The following is a 22717-nucleotide window of genomic DNA, read 5'->3' as shown; positions in this document are numbered from 1 at the left end:
ACAGTAGACAACAATGTGGAGAACAGCCCTGTTGTCCCCTGCGCATTGTCTCCGCTGCTCCATCTTCTCTGGGCCGTAATTATGACACCCCTTGCAGCAGCACGGATGAACCGGATGGTTTAGTTCGGATCCCCTCTCCCGGCTCTATTTTGTTCTCTCTTCATTCTTTCTTCATTGCTAGAGATTTGTTTCTCTCTCTCTCTCTCTCTCTCTCTCTCTCTCTCTCTCTCTCTCCCTCTCTCTCCCTCTCCTCTCTCTCCTTCTCTATGTGTGTGTGTCTCCCTCTCTCTCTCTCCCTTTCCCCTTCTCTCTCTCTGTTTCTCTCTCTCTCTCTCCCACGCAGTACAGTAGGTCGCTCAGAGCAGAGTACACGATAAAAAGATGAGAGAACCAAACAAAAATAACAAAAGGTTTTAATGAGCAGGTGAGAGAGAGTTAAAGAGAGAGGAGGGGGGGGGAAGAGAGTCAGAGGGTTGAAGGGAACAGAAAGTAGAGCGAGCGATGGAGGGGGGGACGGAGGGATGAAAAGAGATGTATGGGCTGTTTATGTATGCTCACTGCAGCACAGGGGCATCGACCAGCCTAATGAAGTAGCTCTGTTCTCTGATAGTGGCCTCTCTCTCCTCATATCTCCACCTCTCTCTCTCTTCTCTCACTCCACCCCTCTCTTTATCCTCTTTCACAAAGTCACTCTCTAATGCTCCTCCCTCTCTTTATCCTCCGTCTCCCGCATTCTCCTCCAGCCCGTCGTTTCTCGTCATCTCGCTTCTATTCACTCCTTCCACTCGCCCTCTCTCTCTCTCTCTCTCTCTCTCTCTCCCTCCCCCTCCCCCTCCCTCCCTCTCTCTCCCTCCCTCCCTCTCCTCTCTCCCTCTCTCTCCCTCCCTCTCCCCCTCTCCCTCTCCCCCTCCCCCTCTCTCTCTCTCTCTCTCTCTCTCTCTCTCTCTCTCTCTCTCTCCCCAGGGTCAGTGTGTCGTTACGTTCTATTGATATTCCTCTCTGGGCTCTGCCAGTGCACAGCAGGGCTCCTCTAAGTCACGGGGAATTCAATAGTTGTCCGGCAGAAATCGGTGTCATTAGCGGCCGCTGCCTCCACTCGCTGTGTTTAATAAAGTGCCGTAACCAATGCACCTGCACTGGCTCTCTCTTCCCAGCGCTCTTCTTTCAGCCGCCAGAGGAGAGCCCGCGAGGACTGTGTTCCGGGGGCGTCCATTTTGACCCTGTGTCACGTCTCTACAAAATGCAGTAGATGTGGGTTTTTTTCTGGTTGTGGCTTCACGCGCTCGCCACAACCAGCAGGAGGTTATTCATCAACGAGAATCCACGTTTTAAAGTTAGCATTTGTTGAAATGATGAATGCTGTTTTTTACGTGCTACACTTACTCATTCACCTGGCGGCCATCTTGTTTCTTAGCACTCGCAGGGCGGTGGAGATGAATGTGGAATGAGGCTAAACGCGGTACGTTCTGTATAATCAACCGTCTTCACAGGCCTTGTGGCTGGCCTTTGATGTACGGTTCGTCCTAGTCAGGGCTGCGGTAGAGAGGTTGAGAACCTTATTGTTTAAGGGGATTTTAACTCTGAGTCACTGCTAAGTAGGACTCTGGAGCGGCCATCGTTATATATACACGCATCGCTGTGCTGAGTGCACACACAAGCACACACACACACAAACCCATACACACATATTGGAAAAGTCTGCCTGCAAACAGAGCACCTTCACGCATATGCACGGGCACACACACATGCACGCACAAACATCAACATTCTCCAATGCACGTAAAGTACACGCGCACACAATCACACACACACACACACACACACACACACACACAGTCGGAAAACAAGTGGTAGAGAGTATTTCTTTGCACATCTTCCCCAAGGCCACTCACTCATTTCTCCATCCAGATTAATGGGTGCATTATGTCTGTCTCCCTCCATCGCTCTCCTCTCTCTCCCTCTCTCTCTCTCTCCATCACCCTCCCTCACCCTCCCTCCTGCTTATCACTGCTTCTCTTCTCTCTTCCTCCCTCCCTCTCACCCTCTCACTCCTCCCCTTTCTTTTCCTCTCCACCTCCATCTCTCCCTTCCCTCTCCTTCACCTCCCTCTCCCTCTCCACCTCCATCTCTCCCTTCTCTTTCCTTCTCCACCTCCCTCTCCTCCTCCATCTCTCTGGCTTGACCCTTGAAATTGAATGTGCTGCACTCTGTTGTCTACAGAATAATGCGTCTGTGGTTTGAGTGCAGTTCACCGTACTCAGCATAGGTTCAATTCTCTGCGCTCGGTCTCGGTTCGGTTCTCTATACACAGTATATAATATATCCATCTGGTCCAGGCCTCTTGCGGACTATCGATTCAGCCGAAAGCATTTGTGTGTTCAGTATAGACTCCGACCTCAAACTCTGACTGCCAGTCTGTCTGTATGTCCACCCTCGACCGGTGCTCTATCAGGGTCTGAAGGCCCAGGAGAAACACTGAATGTTGTCCAACGACCCTATAACCCGTGGGTTCAGTAGGATTGTGTGTGATTGGTTGGGTACAGAGATAACGACTTTGTGAGGTGTTTTTAATTGAGTGTATCACCCTATAATAGGATATGAGCTGGTTTGGTTTCATTGTGAGATTGACAACATAAAACACACTTTGGTTGTTTTGCCATGTTTCAAAAGCAGAGGTTTTGTGGAAAATGCAAAGCTGTGATACAGAATAGACATTTTCACCTCACCGAATTTGAGAAACACGAATCCTAAGGCTTGTCATTGATTATTGATTGAGAGGAGCTGGCCTGGGCAGTGCATCGTAGTAGTAAATCAAATCCAGCTATCTAGTGTCCTTGTATGTGGATACACGGGGTGAAATCAGCATTCATGAGTCTTAGCCTCATCTGATAAGGATGGCTATCGACTCGTACGGTCTGGGAGTCAGGAGGATTAGCCCTGACCCCAAGTGGAGGTGGAACACTTCTGCAACCACAACTTCTTACATTGTTGTGTCTGCCTCCATGCACATTGTTTTCACCCAACAAACTTCTACCTGTCATGCAGATGTCCCGGTGAAATAGGTGTGGATACGGTTCAGCAGGCAGTCTGTTCGTATACAAAGGACCGTCAAACCCTCAACACTTTTAAATCAGAAATGTATCATTAATTATATATAGACCTTATCTCCCATGATCCCATATGCATCTCATGTGGGATCCCCCAACCCCAAAGTGGGGATACACTGGAATATTCTCAATTCTAAGATTTTGTACTGTTTTTACTTTGAGTTCCTGGTCCTCGATGTGCTAGCTTCTGATCGTCTTCCTCAGAGCTCAGGCTGGAAGTGCTTTGAAACTTCTGGTTCATTTCCTTATCTTTACCTGTCCAGATGAAATATACTGTGAGCTAAGGGAGATTAAGAGTGTTTCTCCTGACAGGCAGCTTACCTGGAGGCTAGGCACTGCTGAACAGCTGGAACAACTGAGATAAAAAAAACAACTTGCTGATTTGTCAGCAATGGCCAAATATAATGACATTTTCTTCATTTTAACAAAGCAGAAGCTGGAGTAGAAAGGCATAAATGTGGGCTTTCAGCAACTTCTGCCTAACTGGGGGCATTCAATCAATCTCACGGCGTTGGAGACTTTTCCCTCACATCATCGCTGAACGGCATTAAATATCTTCCACTTACTTCCTGCCAGCAGTAATGGGTGGTCGTTGCGATGGAGGTGGCGGTGGTTATTATAGAAGCGAGGGAGCAGGCTAATGTCCCTGCATCCGTACCTGGCAGTACTTAGGCCGAGCTAAATAAAGCACACCATTCAAACATCACCGAACTACACCATTCACGAAGGAGCCCGTTCAGCCTCTCATTCACTTAACCTAACCGCTCACATCTCCACGGGCTATTTGAGCACGCTTGTTGATTGCTCAAGGGTTCTTAGGCAGTCCGATGTGGAGTACGCAGAAGGACCTAACCCTAAACCGTTTCCTCAGTGCTAATTTCACTGCCGCTTCTGAAAAGACGGAGAACTCTGCATCTGGTCTCGTTGGGTCTGGTCTGGTTGTTTATCCACTGGAATCTTGATGCTTTGTTAAATATTATCTTTAATATTTATCTTAATGTCTGTAGAGATTATCGAACACAAATTATAATTTTTCAGGATAATATAAATCATATTTATGATGTTGTGTGGGCAGTTTACAGAGGTAGAACCTATTTATTAGGGCATGTGTCTGGTTTTCAAGATGGCGGTTTTCTCAAAGTGTAGATCTGCCTGGACCTAAGTATATATTTACTATATATAGGGCTATATATATAACTAACTTGATGATAGTGGAAGGCCACACAAACATTCTCATTTCATAAAGAAATACATAACTTTATATGGAATATTATTTTGTAAAATAATTATTGAAAATATCATGTATGATTGAGGATTTAACTATATTTGTTCAGTTACGACCAATGGCAGTAGATCTATTAAATATAGACCGTGTACAGGAAGTGATGTCAGACAGAAGGAAAACAAGCTACATAATGCATACATTTCCCCATTTTCACTCTCCCTTCTTGACATTTTAAATCTGGTGTTTCAAAGCAATTGAGGGCCTGAAAAAGGTCATTGTACAGAATCATCGCTGTGAGCTCCAGTCATGCAGTTTTAAGTACAGTTTACATGTTTAAGTTCAGAGAACGCATCACAACAATGTACTCACACCTTCCCACACTTGGCGTGTCGGAGAGGAGTCAAACTGTACATATGAACTATGTCTCGCTGGGGACTAGTGGTTTACAGCGGTTTGAGTACGACGTAGATGTCTTTGTGGAAACCTAAGTGGTAGAAAGGCCCTTTTTACACATTATAACAAGATTTTACATGGGCTTTTATGAACTATGTGTGTTGGGCTGAGTTGTCTGTCAACATTAAAACCGTATCTCCATCTTACGTACTTTATATACTCCTCTGAACTGAAGACCAGACTCTACTGGGTCTGGAAATCAGTCATCACGGGACGAACTGGATCGACCCGGTACTGTCTGTATGTGGATTGGTTTGGTTTGTCTGATGGGAGGAACCAAAGGGAAGGAGACAGACCTGGTAACTATGATTACTTAAGGTGATGTTGTTAACATTGGCGCACTTTTGTACCAATAACTGCTCCGACCGCACCTTGTCCACTAAAGGAACTTGAATTTTCACAGGAACAAAAAAACAAGGGTAGGGCGAGTGGTTTGGTGGTTCCTTTTGATTCCAGTGCAGACAAATTAAATTAATCCAAACATAAAAATCGTTTAAATTTTTTTTTATCTCAGTGGAAGCTACATGCTAGGCTAACCCCGGGTGCCACCTAGCGGTAGCTTCAACTGCAGAGGTTCTGTTGAGGGCTTTTGTCCCAGGTCTGGGGGCTCAGTTCTGGGTTTGGACAACAGTGAGATGCCTTTATTGGCAAAGTTAACCATGCGACTCCAGAGTCTATAAAACAACCGGGCTACCCTCACCAGTGATGGATTAACATTATTACAGTCACTTCGGAGAATGATGAGCATTCACATCAATAAAACGGCTCATTTATTTCCCTTATTATAAAGCTTTGTTTTCTACTTCCAGAAGCAGTTTTAACTTGGTTAGTCATCATATCATTTTAACTGCTGCTGAGCTACTCTTCAAAAGAGTTCAGCTGCCAATCCCTGCGTTCACTTTGGAGCTTCTTGTTGCTACTTGCTAACAGCTAGTCTGTAGCATCCCTAAAACATAACATTTTAAAGGTTAAAAACTATCTCTGGTGAGTGTTTAGTTGGGTTGAATGTTTTGTTTTTTTCTGGTTAAGTCTACCTTTAACTTGTTGTTGCCTTTCATTTCTTCTTATGAGAAAAACTAGCTGAGGAAACAAAACATATCAAGGTAGAGAGAAGAGACTTTTCACGTATTTATCAGCGTTCTTTGGATAATACTACCAATACTATGACATGTGGGTTATATCTGATATAACTAAGAGAAACTTTTGGAGTCACTTTTTTTGTTATGAAAACTATATGCTTTCTGTATATACCATGCATTTTGTTTGGAAGTGGATTATTAAAAAAATGAATTCTATAAAAGAAAATCAAGAAATAAAAAAATTCTACCTATGCTCACTTCTCTACACGCAAAACAGTGCACCGTTCCGCTGTCGGTACATTTGTTTTTTTTTTACCTGCTTTTGTTTTTTATTTATTTGTTTCCTTTTTATATAAAAAATGAAAAAACGTTATGGACTCAAGGGTCATGTAAATAGACTGAAGAAAAACTTTGTATTTTTATTTATTTTCATTGTTTACGCAGCATAAAACTTGCTTAAAACGTACGGCAGTGCTTATACTGAGGCATGTTCCAGTCGAATACAGGTTTATTTATAACAGAAAAAAACTTTATTACTTCTTCAAAGGTTACTTCAGTGGTTTTATTTGTCACGCCAGATATCTACAGATCTCACTGCGTCATGTTAATGAACTGTCAATAAAAAGTCAAAGCATCAGTGTCTGCTTCTCAATGTGTCTCACTCAGCTCTGGCATTCTGATTCAAATAGAGTAATAACACTAATCTCTATATAATCAACTCATAACATCATACAAACCTCCTTTTCCATCTCTATATTCCCCAAATTTGATTTTAGATTTGTGTTTGTCTCCAAGATATAAACTTTTCAAACAACAGAAGTATTGCTAAATGTACACTATCCTATCAGTTTACCAGGGAGAATCACAGGGACGTGGGACAGAGCAGTCCTACACCATAAACAACAGGATTGATTCCTCACGAACGTTTTAGGGTAGCAGAGTGATTAATATGCAGCTTGAAGCACAATGAGGCACAAATAAAGAAATCTTTCCCCATTTAAATGCAATCTATCTTTATGTAAATGTGATCTATGCTATCTTTACTTTAATTACTGCTGTGGGTGCAAAAAAAGCTGTTTAATTCGCGCTGTCAAACTCGCTCTTATTTGAGTGACAGACTGGATCAGAAGTTAAAAGCAGGGCTACTGTTAGCCTTTAGCTTAGGGTGAGGTCATAACCTTTAGCCCTCTGGCCGTAGCTCTGAGGGGCTAAGAGCAGAGTTTGCATCTATTATGGGATGTTGTTTTACCTACGTAATACATTACAGGATTTTATAGGCAAACCTTAAACTATTATTTTACTTTTCATTATTTGCTTCTTGCTCCGGCTCTCCGGTGAGACTGGACATTGGGGATCTAAACCAGTACCAGTAGGTTGGTAATTGAACACCATAACCACTAATTTTAGACTAGAGTAGGCTGCCTTTTTTACCATTTACCAAGAAAAGGAGTTCAATCCAACAGTAAATACTTGAAGGTGCTGTAGGTAAGAAATAAGAGAGACTATTTGAGTGTAATTGGTTTGAACGACATAGTGATCCGTCAGCCAGTGAGTGAGTGAACCTCACTCAGAATGTGTTTCAGGGTCAGGGCGTCTGTCTCCATATGAGCCAATTAGGATTCTAACGGCTCCCGGCTCATCTCTGTCCCTACAGCTCTGATGCTCGGGTTCAGGGAATCCATGTGCATCAAATGTAACACTTCTCAATGACCGTGTTGACATGCTGGAGCATAATCGTGTAATGAACGTATCAAATAAAGATTTGATTCATGTAAACAGGTTTATTCGATCTGCTTCACCAAAAGGATCGCCTCAGGACCGGATTAGCGAAGCCGATAAGATAGCTGGGCTTGAGCCGGTCATAGGCGGCTATCTACCTGCATGTGTACTCGATCGTATCGTATTGCCGGGAGTTTGCGTCCTGCGCATGCTCGAGAATTTCGGCCGGGGATTTCACCTGGAAGTGGAAGGAGACGACCTAATAAATAGTAGTGTTGTTGCCGGAAAAGTCAAACGATACCATGGCTTCGACGAAATCAGCAACGCACTTCTGGACGGACGAAAAGACCCAGTTCATGCTGCACCAAGTGCAAGAATCGCCGCAGCAAAAAGCTCCATTTGTTCCCTCATATGCATTTGTATACAGTGAAAAATGCACAAAATGTACGCTACTCCTCGTACGCCATCTTTGTTTGTAAGCCACCAGATAGTTTGTTGTTGCTTTTACGTAGCCGTGAACCGGAAGTGGCTCTAGTACCACTTGTTGAAAGGGCTACAGCGCCACCTAGCGTAGCGGAGACAGCCAGGTCTCCGACCATTATTCGAATCTGATCCGATGTATGTATACTCAGACAAGTGACAGCCCCCCCGTCGAATGGCAACATCGTTATATGAGCTTAATCCATGATAAGTCGATCTGGTCCGACCATGTAACCGCAGTCAATGTCATAGAAACGTAGGGAGGGAAGAGGGAGGGGAGGGAAGAGAGAGAGGGAGGGAGGGAAGAGGGAGGGGAGGGAAGAGAGAGAGGGAGGGAGGGAAGAGGGAGGGGAGGGAAGAGAGAGAGGGAGGGAGGGAGGGTGGGAGAGGGAGGGAAGGGATGTTTAGTTTCAAAATCTGTCTCTCTTGGGATTCTTCTGGTGTCTCTCTCTTCACAACTCCTTCCTCTTACCTCCAGCGCCTTAATGCTGTTCCCCTCCGAGCCGACACACTTTTCTAAATTACCGTGAATTCTGAGGTTGCCATGACGTTACGTAACTCCTCACACAACACAGCTCCTTCCTCAACAACCTTGGACCAAAACAACTGCAGCTCCGACGTTGTCTGCGGCGGCTGGAGGTCAGATCCACCGTTTAGACGTTGGCCGTCCAGAACAGAGACCAGAACAGAGACCAGAACAGCCTCGTTGGTAACACAGTGTGGTCCCTGTGAGCGCTCCACAATACACGCAGCACAGCGGACCGCCGGGAACTAACCAAACGGGTCTTTTTAACTTCTTCCCAAAGTCGTATCGGATGTTTGGATTTGACGAGCGCCGCACTCACTCAGCCGTCCTTATTAACTCCGCAAGGATACTCCGCTGATCGCTAAGAAGAACAAAACTTTATAATCCACTCATCGTGTCCACTTTGTGGGTTGTTTACATCGTTCGTTGTCTGAGGCGTACAGGACGCTACGGCCGGGGCCTCCACACGAGGAGCAGAGAGAGGAGGGGCCTGATTCACCCAGCGGCCCCGGAACCAAGATGGCTGCTGGGTGAAGAACATAGATATACATACTGACTAGATATCGCATTCGGCTTGTAAGCATGCGTCAACAATGCCGCCATCTTGCCGCGGGGTAACCTCCCACCCGAATGAATGAACGTCGATGGGCAGAGGTCCTTTCCCAGTCTAAATCACTCTAAAACGCCTTATTTTAAGGCAATATTCAAGCGGGTTGGTTTCTGACATAGGTCAGACGTGTAATGATAGTAAAAAAAAAAAAAAGTATTTTAAATACATTTTTACTAGCATTACCACAAACACCCGTTTGACCCGACCCGATTGAAGATTTCCTTAAAAAAGAGGCGTTTTAGAGTGATTTTGACTGGTAAAGGACTTCTGTCCCATCGACATTCATTCATTCAGGTGGGTGGTTACCCCGCGGCAAGACGGTGGCGTTGACGCATATGTTCCACTGAACAGCGCAGCTCAGGCGATATCTAGTCAGTATATATATCTGTGGGTGAAGAAGGCCCGTGCACGCCCGGGGGGGGGGGGGGGGCGTGCACGAGATCATGAAACTCATGTCGTCCACCTTCCGGTTTCCCAGCATGCACTGGGGCAGCTCCCCTGGGCTCTGTGGGTCTGAAGGAGGGATGATGGGGTGGAGAGAGAGTGAGAGAGAGAGAGAGAGAGAGAGAGAGAGAGGGAGATTGGAGGATGGTATTTCCATGCATTATGCAGGGCTGTGGTTGCAGCGTGTTGAGTTGCTGGTGTCGTGTCTCCTGAAGGTTTGTTAGCCCTGATGCTAATTACATAGGGGTGTGCTAGTGAGTTCAGACTCATGTCATTAAGGAGCAGGTAGGGGTTAGACAGTGAGTTCAGACTCATGTCATTAAGGAGCAGGTAGGGGTTAGACAGTGAGTTCAGACTCATGTCATTAAGGAGCAGGTAGGGGTTAGACGTCTTGCTTGGCCTAGAGTTAGACTGCAGGTGTTGAAGCCGGTACCTTTACAAGTTAAAACAACACATTTAATTAATTAAATGATTCCAAACACAATCTTGCCTGCAGCGAATACAATTAAAAAACACATTATGTATTTACATAATTGCTATATTTACACAATGTTGTTGTTATTATTGTTGCTATAAGGGATGAGAGGGGGGCAGAAGGTAGAGGATAAATAGAGGAGGAGAGAGGAGAGGAAGAAGAGAGAGGAGAAAGGGCAGATGGAGGAGAGTGAGGAGAGAGGAGGAGAAGAGAGGAGCGGGAGGAGAGAGGAGGAGAGGAAGGAGAGAGGAGGAGAGAGGAGAGGAAGAAGACAGAGGAGAGGAGTGGAGGAGGTGGAGAGGGGAGGGGAGGAGGTGGGGGCAGATAGTGGGAGAAAGAGTGAGTGAAATAGTGAAAGAGACAGAGCAGGGAAATTGATTGAGTGAGTAACTGTATAGGTTTGTGTGTGTGTGTGTGTGTGTGTGTGTCTATGTGAGTGTGTGTGTCTGTGTGTGTGTGAGAGAAAAAAAGAAAGAGAGAGAGAGCAATAGAGAGAGAGAGAAATCCTCTGGGCTCATCATCACGGACATCTCTAATCCCTTCAGGACAATCTGTCACCAAACACACTCACACACACACACACACACACACACACACACACACACAAGCACGCACACCCACACACACACACACACACACACACACACACACACACATATCAAACCACCAACCTAAACACACAATCCAAACACACACACACACACACACACACACACACATATCAAACCACCTACCTAAACACACACTCACTCACTCACACGCACGCACGCACGCACGCACACACACACACACACACACACACACACACACACACACACACACACACACACACACACACACACACACACACACACACACACACACACACACACACACACACACACACACACACACACACACACACATTCATTCAGTTCAGCTCACATAACACCTGGTGGGATCTGTCAGCCAATCAACTGCCTCCGTGGTAACATTTCATCCCTGATTATACAAACACAGGATTGAATATTCAAGCAATGGCCTTAAAGGGGATTAGTACATTCAATATTTTAACCAGTCAATTAATAGAGAAATAGATTGTGCAGTCATACAAGACTGGAATAAGTCAATACATAACCAGTCAAATGTAGCTTTGTTTTGAGGCTGGATCCAGCACTCAGTCATAACGTCCTTTAGGAACAGACGATTCAGGCTAACCAGGCTACACAGAGCGGCTTAGCACCTGGGGGGCTCATGTGAAATATGATAAGAAGATTAGCATTTTATTAAAAAACCTAAAGCTACTGGAGTCCTACATTCTGCGAGGGGTCTCAGTGCTGAAACGGAAATTATATACCTTATACACTCAAAAAAATAACTCATTGGATGAACACAAATAAATTGTGGGCAGGTTTTCCACCCATTAAATTAATGTAGCCCCAACTCCATTTAAGTGTCTCCATGTAACATTATAAAATTGAGTTGGTCAAACCCAATTTTATCAAATACAGTCAAAATAAAGTAATTACATTAGTTGACCTAAACTGATTTACATTTCTTCAACTCAAATTAATATAATTAGTCTAAAATAAAATGAGGCAAAATGCTTCCTTTTTTTCATGTGACCCCCACACAGACACACATAACACCAAATCATGTTGATGTGTTTTTATTTAAAACTGACAAAAACACATCCAAATATAGCCTACATAGATATGTTGAACTTCCACATGAAACTCATCAACGGATTGGTGACATCTACTCAACAACATCATGACTTTGTGTCAATACACAGAAAAACTGTCTTTACAAGCACAGATATCTGTTTCAGGTAGCAAAGCTAAGGCAAGTTGTGACAAGTTGGGATCAACCATGAACATTTTTTACCATTAACTGCAATATGTAATGCCTAAAACTGGTATAAAATACATATAACACATTCACACATAGAAACAGTACAAATATTTCCACCAAGCTCAGACTAAACTGATAAATAAAATGACTTTGAACTTGGATTTATTCTCTTCTCTTAAGTTTTTTTTGCTGTAATGAACACACTGCATTGCCTATCACATTGTAGAAAAGAAAAGAAATCACTCTGCTGACTTTAAAACTAGTTACCAGGACTTGGAACACAACAATACAGTTTCAAATTGTACAATGGCTAAGGCCACCAAGTGGAAAGTCTGAGTCCCTTATGAAAAGAGTTTTATTTTCAGCTGCTGTATTTTTGAATTCAGCTTGTGTCCATCCAGGTTCATTATGATTTTCTGGAAGAACTCGAAGGTGTACTTCAGATTTTCAGGAAAGGCTAGATCAAGGGCATAAATGAGCCCAAATAGCATGATGAAGCCTGTAGTGACACTTCCAAGGTTGTTGAGGACTTTAATACCCTCAATCACAACTCCCACGTCGTCAGGCTCCTCGTGTCCGTCTCTTCGGATTGTGTAAATGCCCATGACTGTGGAGGTGATGTCCCTCTCTGCATCCTCAACATCAGTGGGCTGAACAACACAAACACAGAAAACAAATTTAATTAAAATGCTAAATAACAAACAGAAAACCATATACAAAATATAAATGCAACAGTTCATCAGTTGTCTTGATCAAAAAGCAGGTGCCAATTCTAAGACGGCTGTAGCCTATAACAATTGACCTAAGATATCTGGCCATTGGTAGTGATGGTGGTGTGTCAGATTTAATAGAATTGCCGGTTGCACACATCAGTGTTGTTTCCAGGGGGGTATTCCAGGGAGCGGGTTTTGTGACAACTCATAGTAAGTGAACCCTGATATGAGGGAAACTCTGGGTTTTCCGTTCCATTCCGTCACGAGCGCAACTCAGAACTTAAGAGTCTCCTGAACTGAAACCCACATGGCCAGATGGGGAGGGGAAGGGGCGACAGCGGAAAAGCGACCAGGCTTGCATAGTTTGTTCATCTTAAAACATTTGACCTGCAGCCGCTGGTGACAACTCTCTGACCAATCAGCTGTCCGCAATGTTACACGTCACATTTTAGTAGCGCTTCAGCCGTTTTGGAACCGCAGCCGGGCAGGAAAAAAAATATATAGTACCGGGTACCAGATTCCAGGTACTTTCATGTAATGGAAACGCAAAAAGGCTGAGTCAAGTCGAGCCGGTACCATGCAGTGGAAACGTGGCTTAATAGTACTTATCAGAACCTAGCTTCACCTGCTGGATATTTTTGAAAAATGCTGCAGCTGTCAAAGCCAAGGCTGTAGCAGTGCAAGAGAGCGGAGTGGTATGTTAGTAACAGCTTTATGGCTAACACTCTTCAGTTGTAAAGCTATGCAGTGATCCCCTTTGAGTCTAACATGGAAAATATTTAGCAAAACTCACTGAGAACCCAAATCCATCCCTTCTTATAAAGGTGGGTGTGTCTGCGTGTGTCATGTGTATCTATGTAATTCACAGTCTATACAGTGAAATAAATGCAAGAAATGTAGAAAAAATGTGCGTTGCAATATCCTTTATGTTGCATGATTACATTAGTGATACGTATGGGTAACAGTTATACTACATGAGAAAGACATGTATTAACTTACCAAATACTCTTTAAAGAACACATCCGGGTCTTCATTGACGTAGACCACAAGGCTTCTTAGGATGCACTCCCTCCTTACGCTGATGTCATCGCACTAAAACATGGGAGACAAAGACATCTGGTTGTGATTGTGGTGCAGGAATTTGACTGTCTGTCCAAAATGAATTTCTCCCAAGGGAGACAAAGACTCATCATCTTATCTTAAAATTATATCTGCAATAGGTACATGTAGGTTTGAGATTAGTAAGAGCATGGAATGCTTTCAAACCTGGCCAGAGTGTAAAAATGTGTGGCAATGTGTTGTAATTTGTGTGCAGTTCATCTTTATGTTACTGATATTAAAATACTTTGCCAAATTTAAACCAGATTATCATTACATGGAGAGGTGCATGTACAAGGACAGACAGCATGCCATTTTGTGTTGGTTCTAGGACTGTTTTTTTGTGTATGATGCACTGCAGTGCATTCCTGTAGTTAGTTTTTGTTTGGGCAAAAGCCACAGCCCCTTTTCTCTAATCATGTAGCATCAATTTCCTAGTGTTATCAAAACACCATATTTTCAGTTGTTAAGTACTTGAGCAGCTACAGAAAAAAACTAAACTACCACCTGACAGTGAAAGTTTATTTGAAGTATTTACTAACCAGGTCGTTAATTGCCAGGATGCATTTGATCTTTTGCCCCTTAACTCCTCCTTTGCATGCGAAGATCTCTGTTAGCTTGTCCGAAAAGTGGTCAAACTGTGACAGGAACTTTGATTCCAGTGGCTTGGTGGTGATGCGTAAGAACTCTGCATTCACCTGAAAAATTTTCAACAATGTACATACATTTTACTTTTTTTATTTTGTTTTTTATAAATACTGCCTTAAAGGGATGCAGGATTATTGAAAAATACAAACTGCAGCCATTAATCACCATGAACAATAATATAAATTGACAGCACACAAACATTTACTTACTTGATTTGGCTCAAACAGAGCAGGCCATCTGTTTTTGAAGTCTCCTATCATAGGCCTCTGCTCCACAACTTCAAGGCGTCTGTGGGAGAAGGTTTTCTCCATTTTTGCTTTTATCACTACTTCATTGTCACGCTTTTTCAGTTCTGACAATAAAGCAATTCTCTCGTTCTCTAAGCTCTCTGCAGTTTCACCTTTTGGGTGTAGAGGAATGTAGTTAACTTCAGCCTTTCTAGGCTTCTTGATATTAGCTGCAGCTTTGCCTTGGCCTTCTCGCTTATGTTTCAAGGAGTTCACACGGATTTCAGGATGACCGAGTCTCCCAAGCTTTGTTCGATAATTTTGCATTTTATATTTTAGAGACTGTTTCCATCCCCAAAATCCCGTCTTGGATCCTAGCTGCCCCAAACAAGGATGGGTCCTTGTCAAAGCTGCTGCTACCTCTTCACACTGGTAGTCTTTTGGGTATTTAGTGTATTTCATCATTTCCTGAGCGAGACCATCAAGGATGATACCTTTTAGCTTTGGGCCAGGGTTGAAGTGTGTTCCATTTGTTTCAAACTCATTGTTCTTTTGCTGTAGCTCAAATTCAGCCTCGTAGGTGAATTTAGGGACCACAAAGACTTTGGGCCAGGAGGACAACCCCGCAAGCTGAATTTCTGGGGATGAATGTGGAGTCGATGTGTAGAGCGTATCAGCGCTGCTTGATGAGGCTACTGATGAAGAAGAAAATGTCTGAGCATTTGTGCTAGTAGTAGCCTCATCAGACGGTTCTACTGGGTACAATGTGATGTAGGTATCCTCCGGTGGTGTGAGAGACATGTATATTACTTTGAGTGTGCTCTTATTTTGGATTTCAGATGTTGAAGTGAGATTCATGAACTCCTTAAAATCAGAATCCATGTACTGCATACGGAAGTCCTCATGCAATTGAAAGCATGTCTTTACAAGATTATGCAGTTCAGCCACTGTTTCTGGAATTCCAGAAACCGGGTGCAATTTTCTTGAGTCAGTTCCATCACCAAAGATGATCCGTAGAACAACTGGATCTGCCATTGTGGTACACCTTTACTCCTGATCTGAAACAACAGACAAGTAGCACAACAAATTAATACATAAGCACCATATACTGCATTAAATGAAAAATAAAAATAGTATTAGATTAAGCCACACACAGTTTTTGCAATGATCCCTCAAATACCATATATAATATCAAACACTTGACACATGATTATTATTCTCTTTTTGCAGCTAGTTCTCTGCAAGAACACACATGACACTGGAATGTAGATACTTCTAATGGCTTTGGAGTTGACTGTTTAAGCAAACACTTGACACATGATTATTACATTTTATAACCTATATATAATCTTATGTATTTGAATTCATCTTTTTTCTGCATTGTGCTCTTTAAAAAGAAAAAAAAATCAAGCACATGGGACAACGCAGACAAAATCAGCACATGGGACAACGCAGACAAAATCAGCACATGGGACAACGCAGACAAAATCAGCACATGGGACAATATGTCTTCAATCAGGCTAATATCAGAAAATTGATCAGCTGAGCTCCACTATTTATATTCAATAATATCACCAACCTTTAACGATGACAAATCTTTTCAACATTACCATGCGCAGACCCCCAACGCTGTATTCCACAAGGGGATATGGGTCCTCCAAGTCACCATGCTCAATAAGGGCAACCTCTCTAGTAGGTGAGGCAGACAGTTCAAAGCCACCATAATGCTCCCTATACCAAGCACAGACATCTCTCACTAGAAAACACAGCTTCTCCTTTACAATGCACAGCTGAATAATCTCATTAAATTTTGGAAGTCCATCTACAGATCCATGTACAATGAGCATCCCTTTGCTGTAACATACACCACTGTGAGACAAATGTTTTGCCATATGGACCTCAGTCACCTCTGGATATCTCTGATGCAGGTTAGATCTTATGTCCTCACTAAGGACATCGACAGGCATGACAGAGACATCTGTGACCTCCAAGGATGACTTCTTGAGTGTGGAGGCATGTGTGTGATAGGCAAGCATAAACTGATGTTTAATAGCGAGTGAGCGAGGTATATTTTTAAAGCAGTTTGTGTGCCGAGCAACCTGCTTGAAAAAGCTATGCTTAGACTCAAACCTCATTGTCCACAATGCAACCAGAGGTCCAAAGCAACGGATCATTTCCGGATAATGCTCTACGAAGTGATGTTTAGGTAGGAGCTTAACATGTGGAAAGAGTTCAAGATAGCGCTGTCTGTGATCATAGATCTTGGCCTCAAGATATGCGATGGTCTCATCTGTGTGTACAGGGGCCACGACCAACTCAACAATATCCTTAAGATCCAAAATTACCAGCCATGCTGGTTCATCTTCTGGTACAATATGCCCAATCAGAAAGGGGAGAAATCTTAACAATGCCCAATTTTCGTGTGCATTACCGCCAACAGTGTTTCTAGATGTGAAAGAGCGTGGTATGGCATGTGGGCGATTGGTTTTGTCTCCCCATTTGTATGGAAATGTTTGAATCAATGTGTTAAGGGAATCAAGAGTAAAGTATTTTTTCGAGATCAATAAACTAATACAGCGTGCGAGTTCGACTGGAACAACACCCTCAAAGAGGTCATGCATAATGTCTGGAGGATAGCCAGTGCTGACATGAAAATGAGAAAGGTGCTCTGTTAAAACACACTGTTTTTTGACACCACAGCAGGTAGTTTCACTTTCCTGAGCAGACAGAGCATGAACGTCGTGGATATCTCTGGTTCTAAGTTGAAAAGCACCAGACTTCACATCTTTGGTCTGAAATTCTGACTTAACCCCTGTACAAAATCTGCACACTGACCCGCTAGAAAAACTCTCAACAAAACCACCTATCGCATGGGCACCCAGATTGTCAGCAATTACACACTGCACAGAACCTTTAACTAACTGACCAACCTGCGAAACAAAGACCCCATGCTGTTCTAGTATATTCAGGTCTTGCAAAAGTGGCTCTAACACTTTTTTAAAGCCATAGGATTTGACGTCATCAGATTTGCAAAGAACAGCTAAATAGATTGAGGTTAGTTTTGAATGGGAACCTGGTGGCAAATTACCCAAAACCCAGTAGACACCACAGAGTTTGTGTTTTTTTCGAGAAGTCCCGAGAGGGTTACATATCTCGAAATCATCAACATAAAGATGAAGTGCTATTCTAAATCCTTCACCTTCAGACAGGAAAGGATTTTGTTTAAAGTACTGACCGTCTCTTATGGTTCGGTACTCTTGTAAGGAAGACAATAGCTGGCTTTGTACTCTTGGAGTTTCGAGATGATCAAGGACACCTTTATGAGAGAGCAACTGCTGCAAAGATTGCAACAGAGGTATGTACTGAAATGTCCTTTTCTTTTGGGCATCTAGTATGTACTCAACTGGCTCCACTACCCTAAAATGAGAAGTATAGTATTGTGTACGTTTATAAGCAGTAGCAAGAGGGCCATCCTTTGCAATAGCTATGCCTAATGGGTTAGATTCACATATAACAGTGGAAAGCTCATCAACGACTGAATCTTCAACTTCTAGATTATGGCTCTGAAATACAGCAGAAACTGTAGCTTTTGTGGAAGGCAAAGATTCTGTACTTAATACATAGTGAAGTTCTGAGAGGACCTCATCAATTACAGCTTTCGGAATATGAACAATATTTTCCAACTTCAACAAAATGCATGCAATTTTCTCCTCAATAAAATTAGTTGGGTGTAACTCTGCAGAATTATCACGACTTAGTGTTTCGTATTCATGATCTGTGTCTATGGATTCTGTTAGCCCATCTGCAGAATTATCTGACTGATTCAAATTAGTACTTGTACTGATGAGATTTGCTTGAAAGTCTTTTAATGAATATTGGTTGTGTTTCCTGTTTTTGTGTGTGTTAAATGTACTGTAAACGTTGGTTTTAAATGTACAGCCTAAAAACACACATGGAACTGTCTCATTCTGCCTGAGATGACCATTTAGGTGTTGAAAAAAATCTATTTCTGTAGCTAGTTCTCTGCAAGAACACACATGACACTGGAATGTAGATACTTCTAATGGCTTTGGAGTTGGCTGCTTAGCATGACTTTTATATGTGTGATTTAATAGCTTAGTCCATGTATTAAATGTACAAGGGCAATCTGTGTATGGACATGGAAAGTGACAACTACCCCTAAAATGCCCATGTGTCTGCCTGAAATGCTTCAGCAACAAATACCTGCTAGGTAGTTCTACACTGCATTCTTTGCACTTCCACATTAATTATGCTGAAAAGGAGAGAAAAGTCAATAAGTACAATTCAAATTTAACATGTGAAAATTGTATAGATCAACCCTTGGCAGCATTAAATAGGCTGTCTATTACTTACAATCACCAAGAGGTTGCCTCCAGGAGCATGGTACCATTAATGAAACTGCAAAAGATAAGACAAAAATATTAAGTGATACTCAAAATTTCATTTCCTCACATAATATATACATCATGTCATGAAAATACACCAAATAAAAAATCAAATCATCATTGTAATCCCACAGAAAGTCATTTTGGCAAACAGATCATTTTAAAATTAGCCAGTAGATATTGACATGTGGTAAAAACCAAAAAAAGTATAGAGCTGGTAAAAATAAATAATAATAAATATATACAGGCACACACATTTATTTATTTAATGTTTACTGTATATACACACTTGAAAACTTTTAGGTGAATATCAGTTCAGGGCAGATTATGTATGAATTGTTAATAATCTTTAGTTGCAGCCCAAGACAAATCAAGCAGACACAGCCAATGCTGGGAGAGAGAGAGACAGGCAGACAGAGAGAGAGAGAATCCTTGTTTGCTCAATTTAAAAAGACAGCCTGCACCGAATCGCCTTGTTGTTTACAACTACTTCTGGGTAGAAAACGAACGAGAGTTTAGCTATATATATCATGTTTTTCACGCCCTATCAGCGTTTAGACAAATCCGAAATGATTGAAGAAACATTACTATTTCTCTGTGTGTGTGTATTTCGTGTTGCTATGTGTTGTATTTATTCCGTTTGGGGGACTTATTACGGTGCCTCAGTAGCTGCAGCTGACAGGGACACCCAATAGCAGTAGCTAAGCTAACGGCGGTAGCTAAGCTAACATCAGGACGTCAGCTGTTAAAACCCTCTCGTTGTCGGACACGACATGAAACTACTCCAGTAGCTCAGTCACGTTGTAACTCAGATATCCGCTGGAGAATTTTTTAATGGACCGTTTATTGAGTCACTGAGTTATTAAAGTCAAACTGGTAGCTAACGGCTAGCGACTAATCTATGATAACCATAACCACTCCGTCTTCCACCATTTCTCAAACAAAGCACATGGCTACTTAATATGCAGAATTCCGTTTTTTCTCTCTCTATTTTCATGGCTGACTGGCTGTTGGCTCTGTTGGCTAGCCTTTGGTGTTGTACACTGTATAGACATCACATAAATCACACACACAGCATTTAAAACGGCGATTTTTGACAAAATTGCTTTTATAAGCCATGAAAGTCAAGGACGTGATTGAATGCGCAAGTGTGTGGTTGTGTCTGTGAGTGGGGGAGGGGAGAGGAGCTCTAGCCAAAACAGGTCCATTTCGAGAGGTCATGTTCATGTAACATACATTTTTTCCAGAAAACATACGGTTATAACCTCTATACAGCCTATGGGCAGAACATTAGTCAGAGTAGGGCCCGCCTAACCACAGACACTTAGCCTACTCAACTGTATTTTCCCTCCTGTAGCTATCTTAGCTAGCGACTTCACTTCACTGATGGTAAAACTCGTACGGCTTTACGGTCCGTTAACAGCAACAGCTTTATAAATGCAACAAAATAAAATACTCACCATTGAGTGGAAAACAGCTATATCTCGCAGCAGTGTCAAGGAAGATGTCCGAAGAATGAAGCGAGGAAGAGCGGGAGAATGTGAGAAAGAGACGGTTGGCGCGTGTTGCCTCGCACATGCGCAGTGGGTGGTCCCAATTCAAGTGAAACTCATTTTTTTTGAGTTAGCGAATGTCAAGGTGAAATTATTATGTTATCTCAATTAAATGTACATGTATAAGTTTTTAATAGATGTATTTGAGTAAATCAAACAACAATTAAATGTGTCACATCAAAGAAGGGCTTGAATCAGTTTTTTGAGTGTAGCTTATATGTAATTGGATATTTAATAACACAAAAACACATGTTTGGTTAACGTCGTTACTCTGATTTCCGTTCTATTTTCCCAGATTGTTCCTCCAGAGTCCGGCCTCATCGCTAAACACACACAATATGAAACAATAAATCCTGGTGATTCGATCACGTCTGGCTGTGAGTGTTGTTCATGGGCGTTATGCTAACGATAGCCGCGGAGCTGCTATCCCCGTCAGGGCTCTGGAACAACGGACTGTAGAACCAGACTCTCCCGTCCCACACCTCCTGGCCTCTGGACGGCTGCGGAGACACTCAAGCCTCCTCCTCATCAGAGCAGCTGACCCCAACACTCGGAGCAGAGATGTGTGATAAATAGAATGTGTTGACAGGCTGTGTTCTGCATCCAGACAGAAGCTTATACCGATGGTCTGGGTTTAATATTTGAAAAGGCATTACAGATGTGAGTTTCAACCCAATCAAAATGTGTCGCCGCGCATTTGATTGCTCAAATATACAATTACATGAAGATTTGTTATTGGCTTTGATTAGCCGCCTTTATGTAAAGAGTCTGGCATCTTGATTAGTATTTCTAAGAGACAACACAGTAACAACTGTGACTAAGACTCCGCTGTTCAGTATTCAGTGTGTGTGGGTTTGCTGGTGTTTGTGTGTGTGAGTGTGTGTTTGCGTTTGTGTGTATGTGTGTCTGTGTGGGGGAGTTGTGTATTTGTGTGTGTGTGTGTGTGTTTGCGTTTGTGTATTTGTGTGTGTGTGTGTTTGTGTGTGTGTCTGAGTTTGTGTGTCTGAATGTGTGTGCGTGTTTGTGTGTGTGTGTTTGTTTGCTGGTGTGTGTGTGTGTATGTATGTGCGTGTGTGTGTGTGTGTGTGTGTGTGTGTGTGTGTGTATGTATGTGTGTGTGTTTGTGTGTGTCTGTGTGTGTGCCTGTGTATGTGTGTGTCTGTATGTATGTGTGTGTGGGTATGTATGTGTATGTATGTATGTATGTATGTATATGTGTGGGTATGTGTGTGTGTGTGTGTGTGTGTGTGTGTGTGTGTTTGCCTGTATTAGTCTGTGTGTGTGTGTGTGTGTGTGTGTGTGCCTGTGTGTGTGCGTGCGTGTGTGTTTGTTGGTTCGCGTGTGTGTATGAATGTGTGTGTGAGTGTCTGTGTATGTGTATGTGTATGTGTTTGCGTGCGTCTATATATAGAGTTGAGTTCACGCTTGGGTTTGTTTTGACGGCACCATGTCCTCAACCATCGTGTTGACGCACTCTCACTCCGTTAGTCTTTCACGGAAATATCCAAGTACTTATGCTTAAATCTCACAAATAAAATAAAAAATCCTCCTCATCCTACTTGATTTAAACTGTTGACAACCTCTCATCATGCAGTCGCTCAATGAAAAACATGAATTGCTTGTTGACAAGTCGTGCCGACGGCCGGGGACGACCGAAAGCACATCCCAGCAGACCATAATAACATTACGACGAGCGGGATTGATGATCTCCCGACAGCCCAGCCCGCTCGGAGCAACACGTCCCCACTACAGCCGCTCCATAATAGAACGTGGTTCTGTTATTATCATTCAACACGCTTCAGACGGCCACAACACGACATCGCTCCTCCCCCGGACCCGGGTAGGGAGAGAGGGGGGAGAGAGGGGGAGACCGATACAGGCTGTGGACGGAGGGGCACAGCGGAACATTAATAATGTCACCCCGACGCAATCATCGACCCCCGTTTGCCTGCGGGATCTGCGCGCCTCCCCCCTCGCCTCGCCCGCCCGCCGGTCGCGATCGGTTTGCGGTGTTTCCAGGCAGACAACCCGTACCCACGTGTTCCCCCCGCTGCAGTGACGTAGCGCAGGTGTCCGGCTGACGTCACGCGGACAAGCATCCGCGGTTGGCTGACAAATGCG

The 22717-nt window shown here is 43.1% G+C and overlaps 1 protein-coding gene across 1 annotated transcript; it reads right to left on the bottom strand.

Annotated features, from left to right (window-relative positions):
• Positions 1 to 12250: 12250 nt before the first annotated feature.
• LOC311339340 (uncharacterized protein) lies at positions 12251 to 15008 on the bottom strand. The gene is made up of 4 exons (XM_084464722.1): positions 14620 to 15008; positions 14305 to 14460; positions 13664 to 13756; positions 12251 to 12601 (listed from the first exon to the last, which is right to left on the bottom strand). Exons 1-4 carry the CDS (start codon positions 14962 to 14964, stop codon positions 12293 to 12295), a joined length of 903 nt encoding a protein of 300 aa, XP_084320848.1. The 5' UTR covers positions 14965 to 15008; the 3' UTR covers positions 12251 to 12292.
• Positions 15009 to 22717: the final 7709 nt, after the last annotated feature.

This window comes from Micromesistius poutassou (genome assembly GCF_964030765.1).
Source record: "Micromesistius poutassou genome assembly, chromosome: 2".
Classification (NCBI taxonomy): domain Eukaryota; kingdom Metazoa; phylum Chordata; class Actinopteri; order Gadiformes; family Gadidae; genus Micromesistius; species Micromesistius poutassou.
Note: the sequence above shows the minus strand (reverse complement) of the source record. Positions and strands in the feature narration are given on the sequence as shown.

Excerpts from the sequence above, each read along its gene's own strand:
- LOC311339340 (XM_084464722.1), bottom strand. The coding sequence starts at position 14,964 with ATGCAAAATTATCGAACAAAGCTTGGGAGACTCGGTCATCCTGAAATC. Across the intron at positions 14,461-14,619 it reads CTCTGTTTGAGCCAAATCAA|GTGAATGCAGAGTTCTTACG; the intron begins GTAAGTAAATGT and ends AAAATTTTTCAG. Across the intron at positions 12,602-13,663 it reads TGTTCTTTAAAGAGTATTTG|CCCACTGATGTTGAGGATGC; the intron begins GTAAGTTAATAC and ends TGTGTTGTTCAG.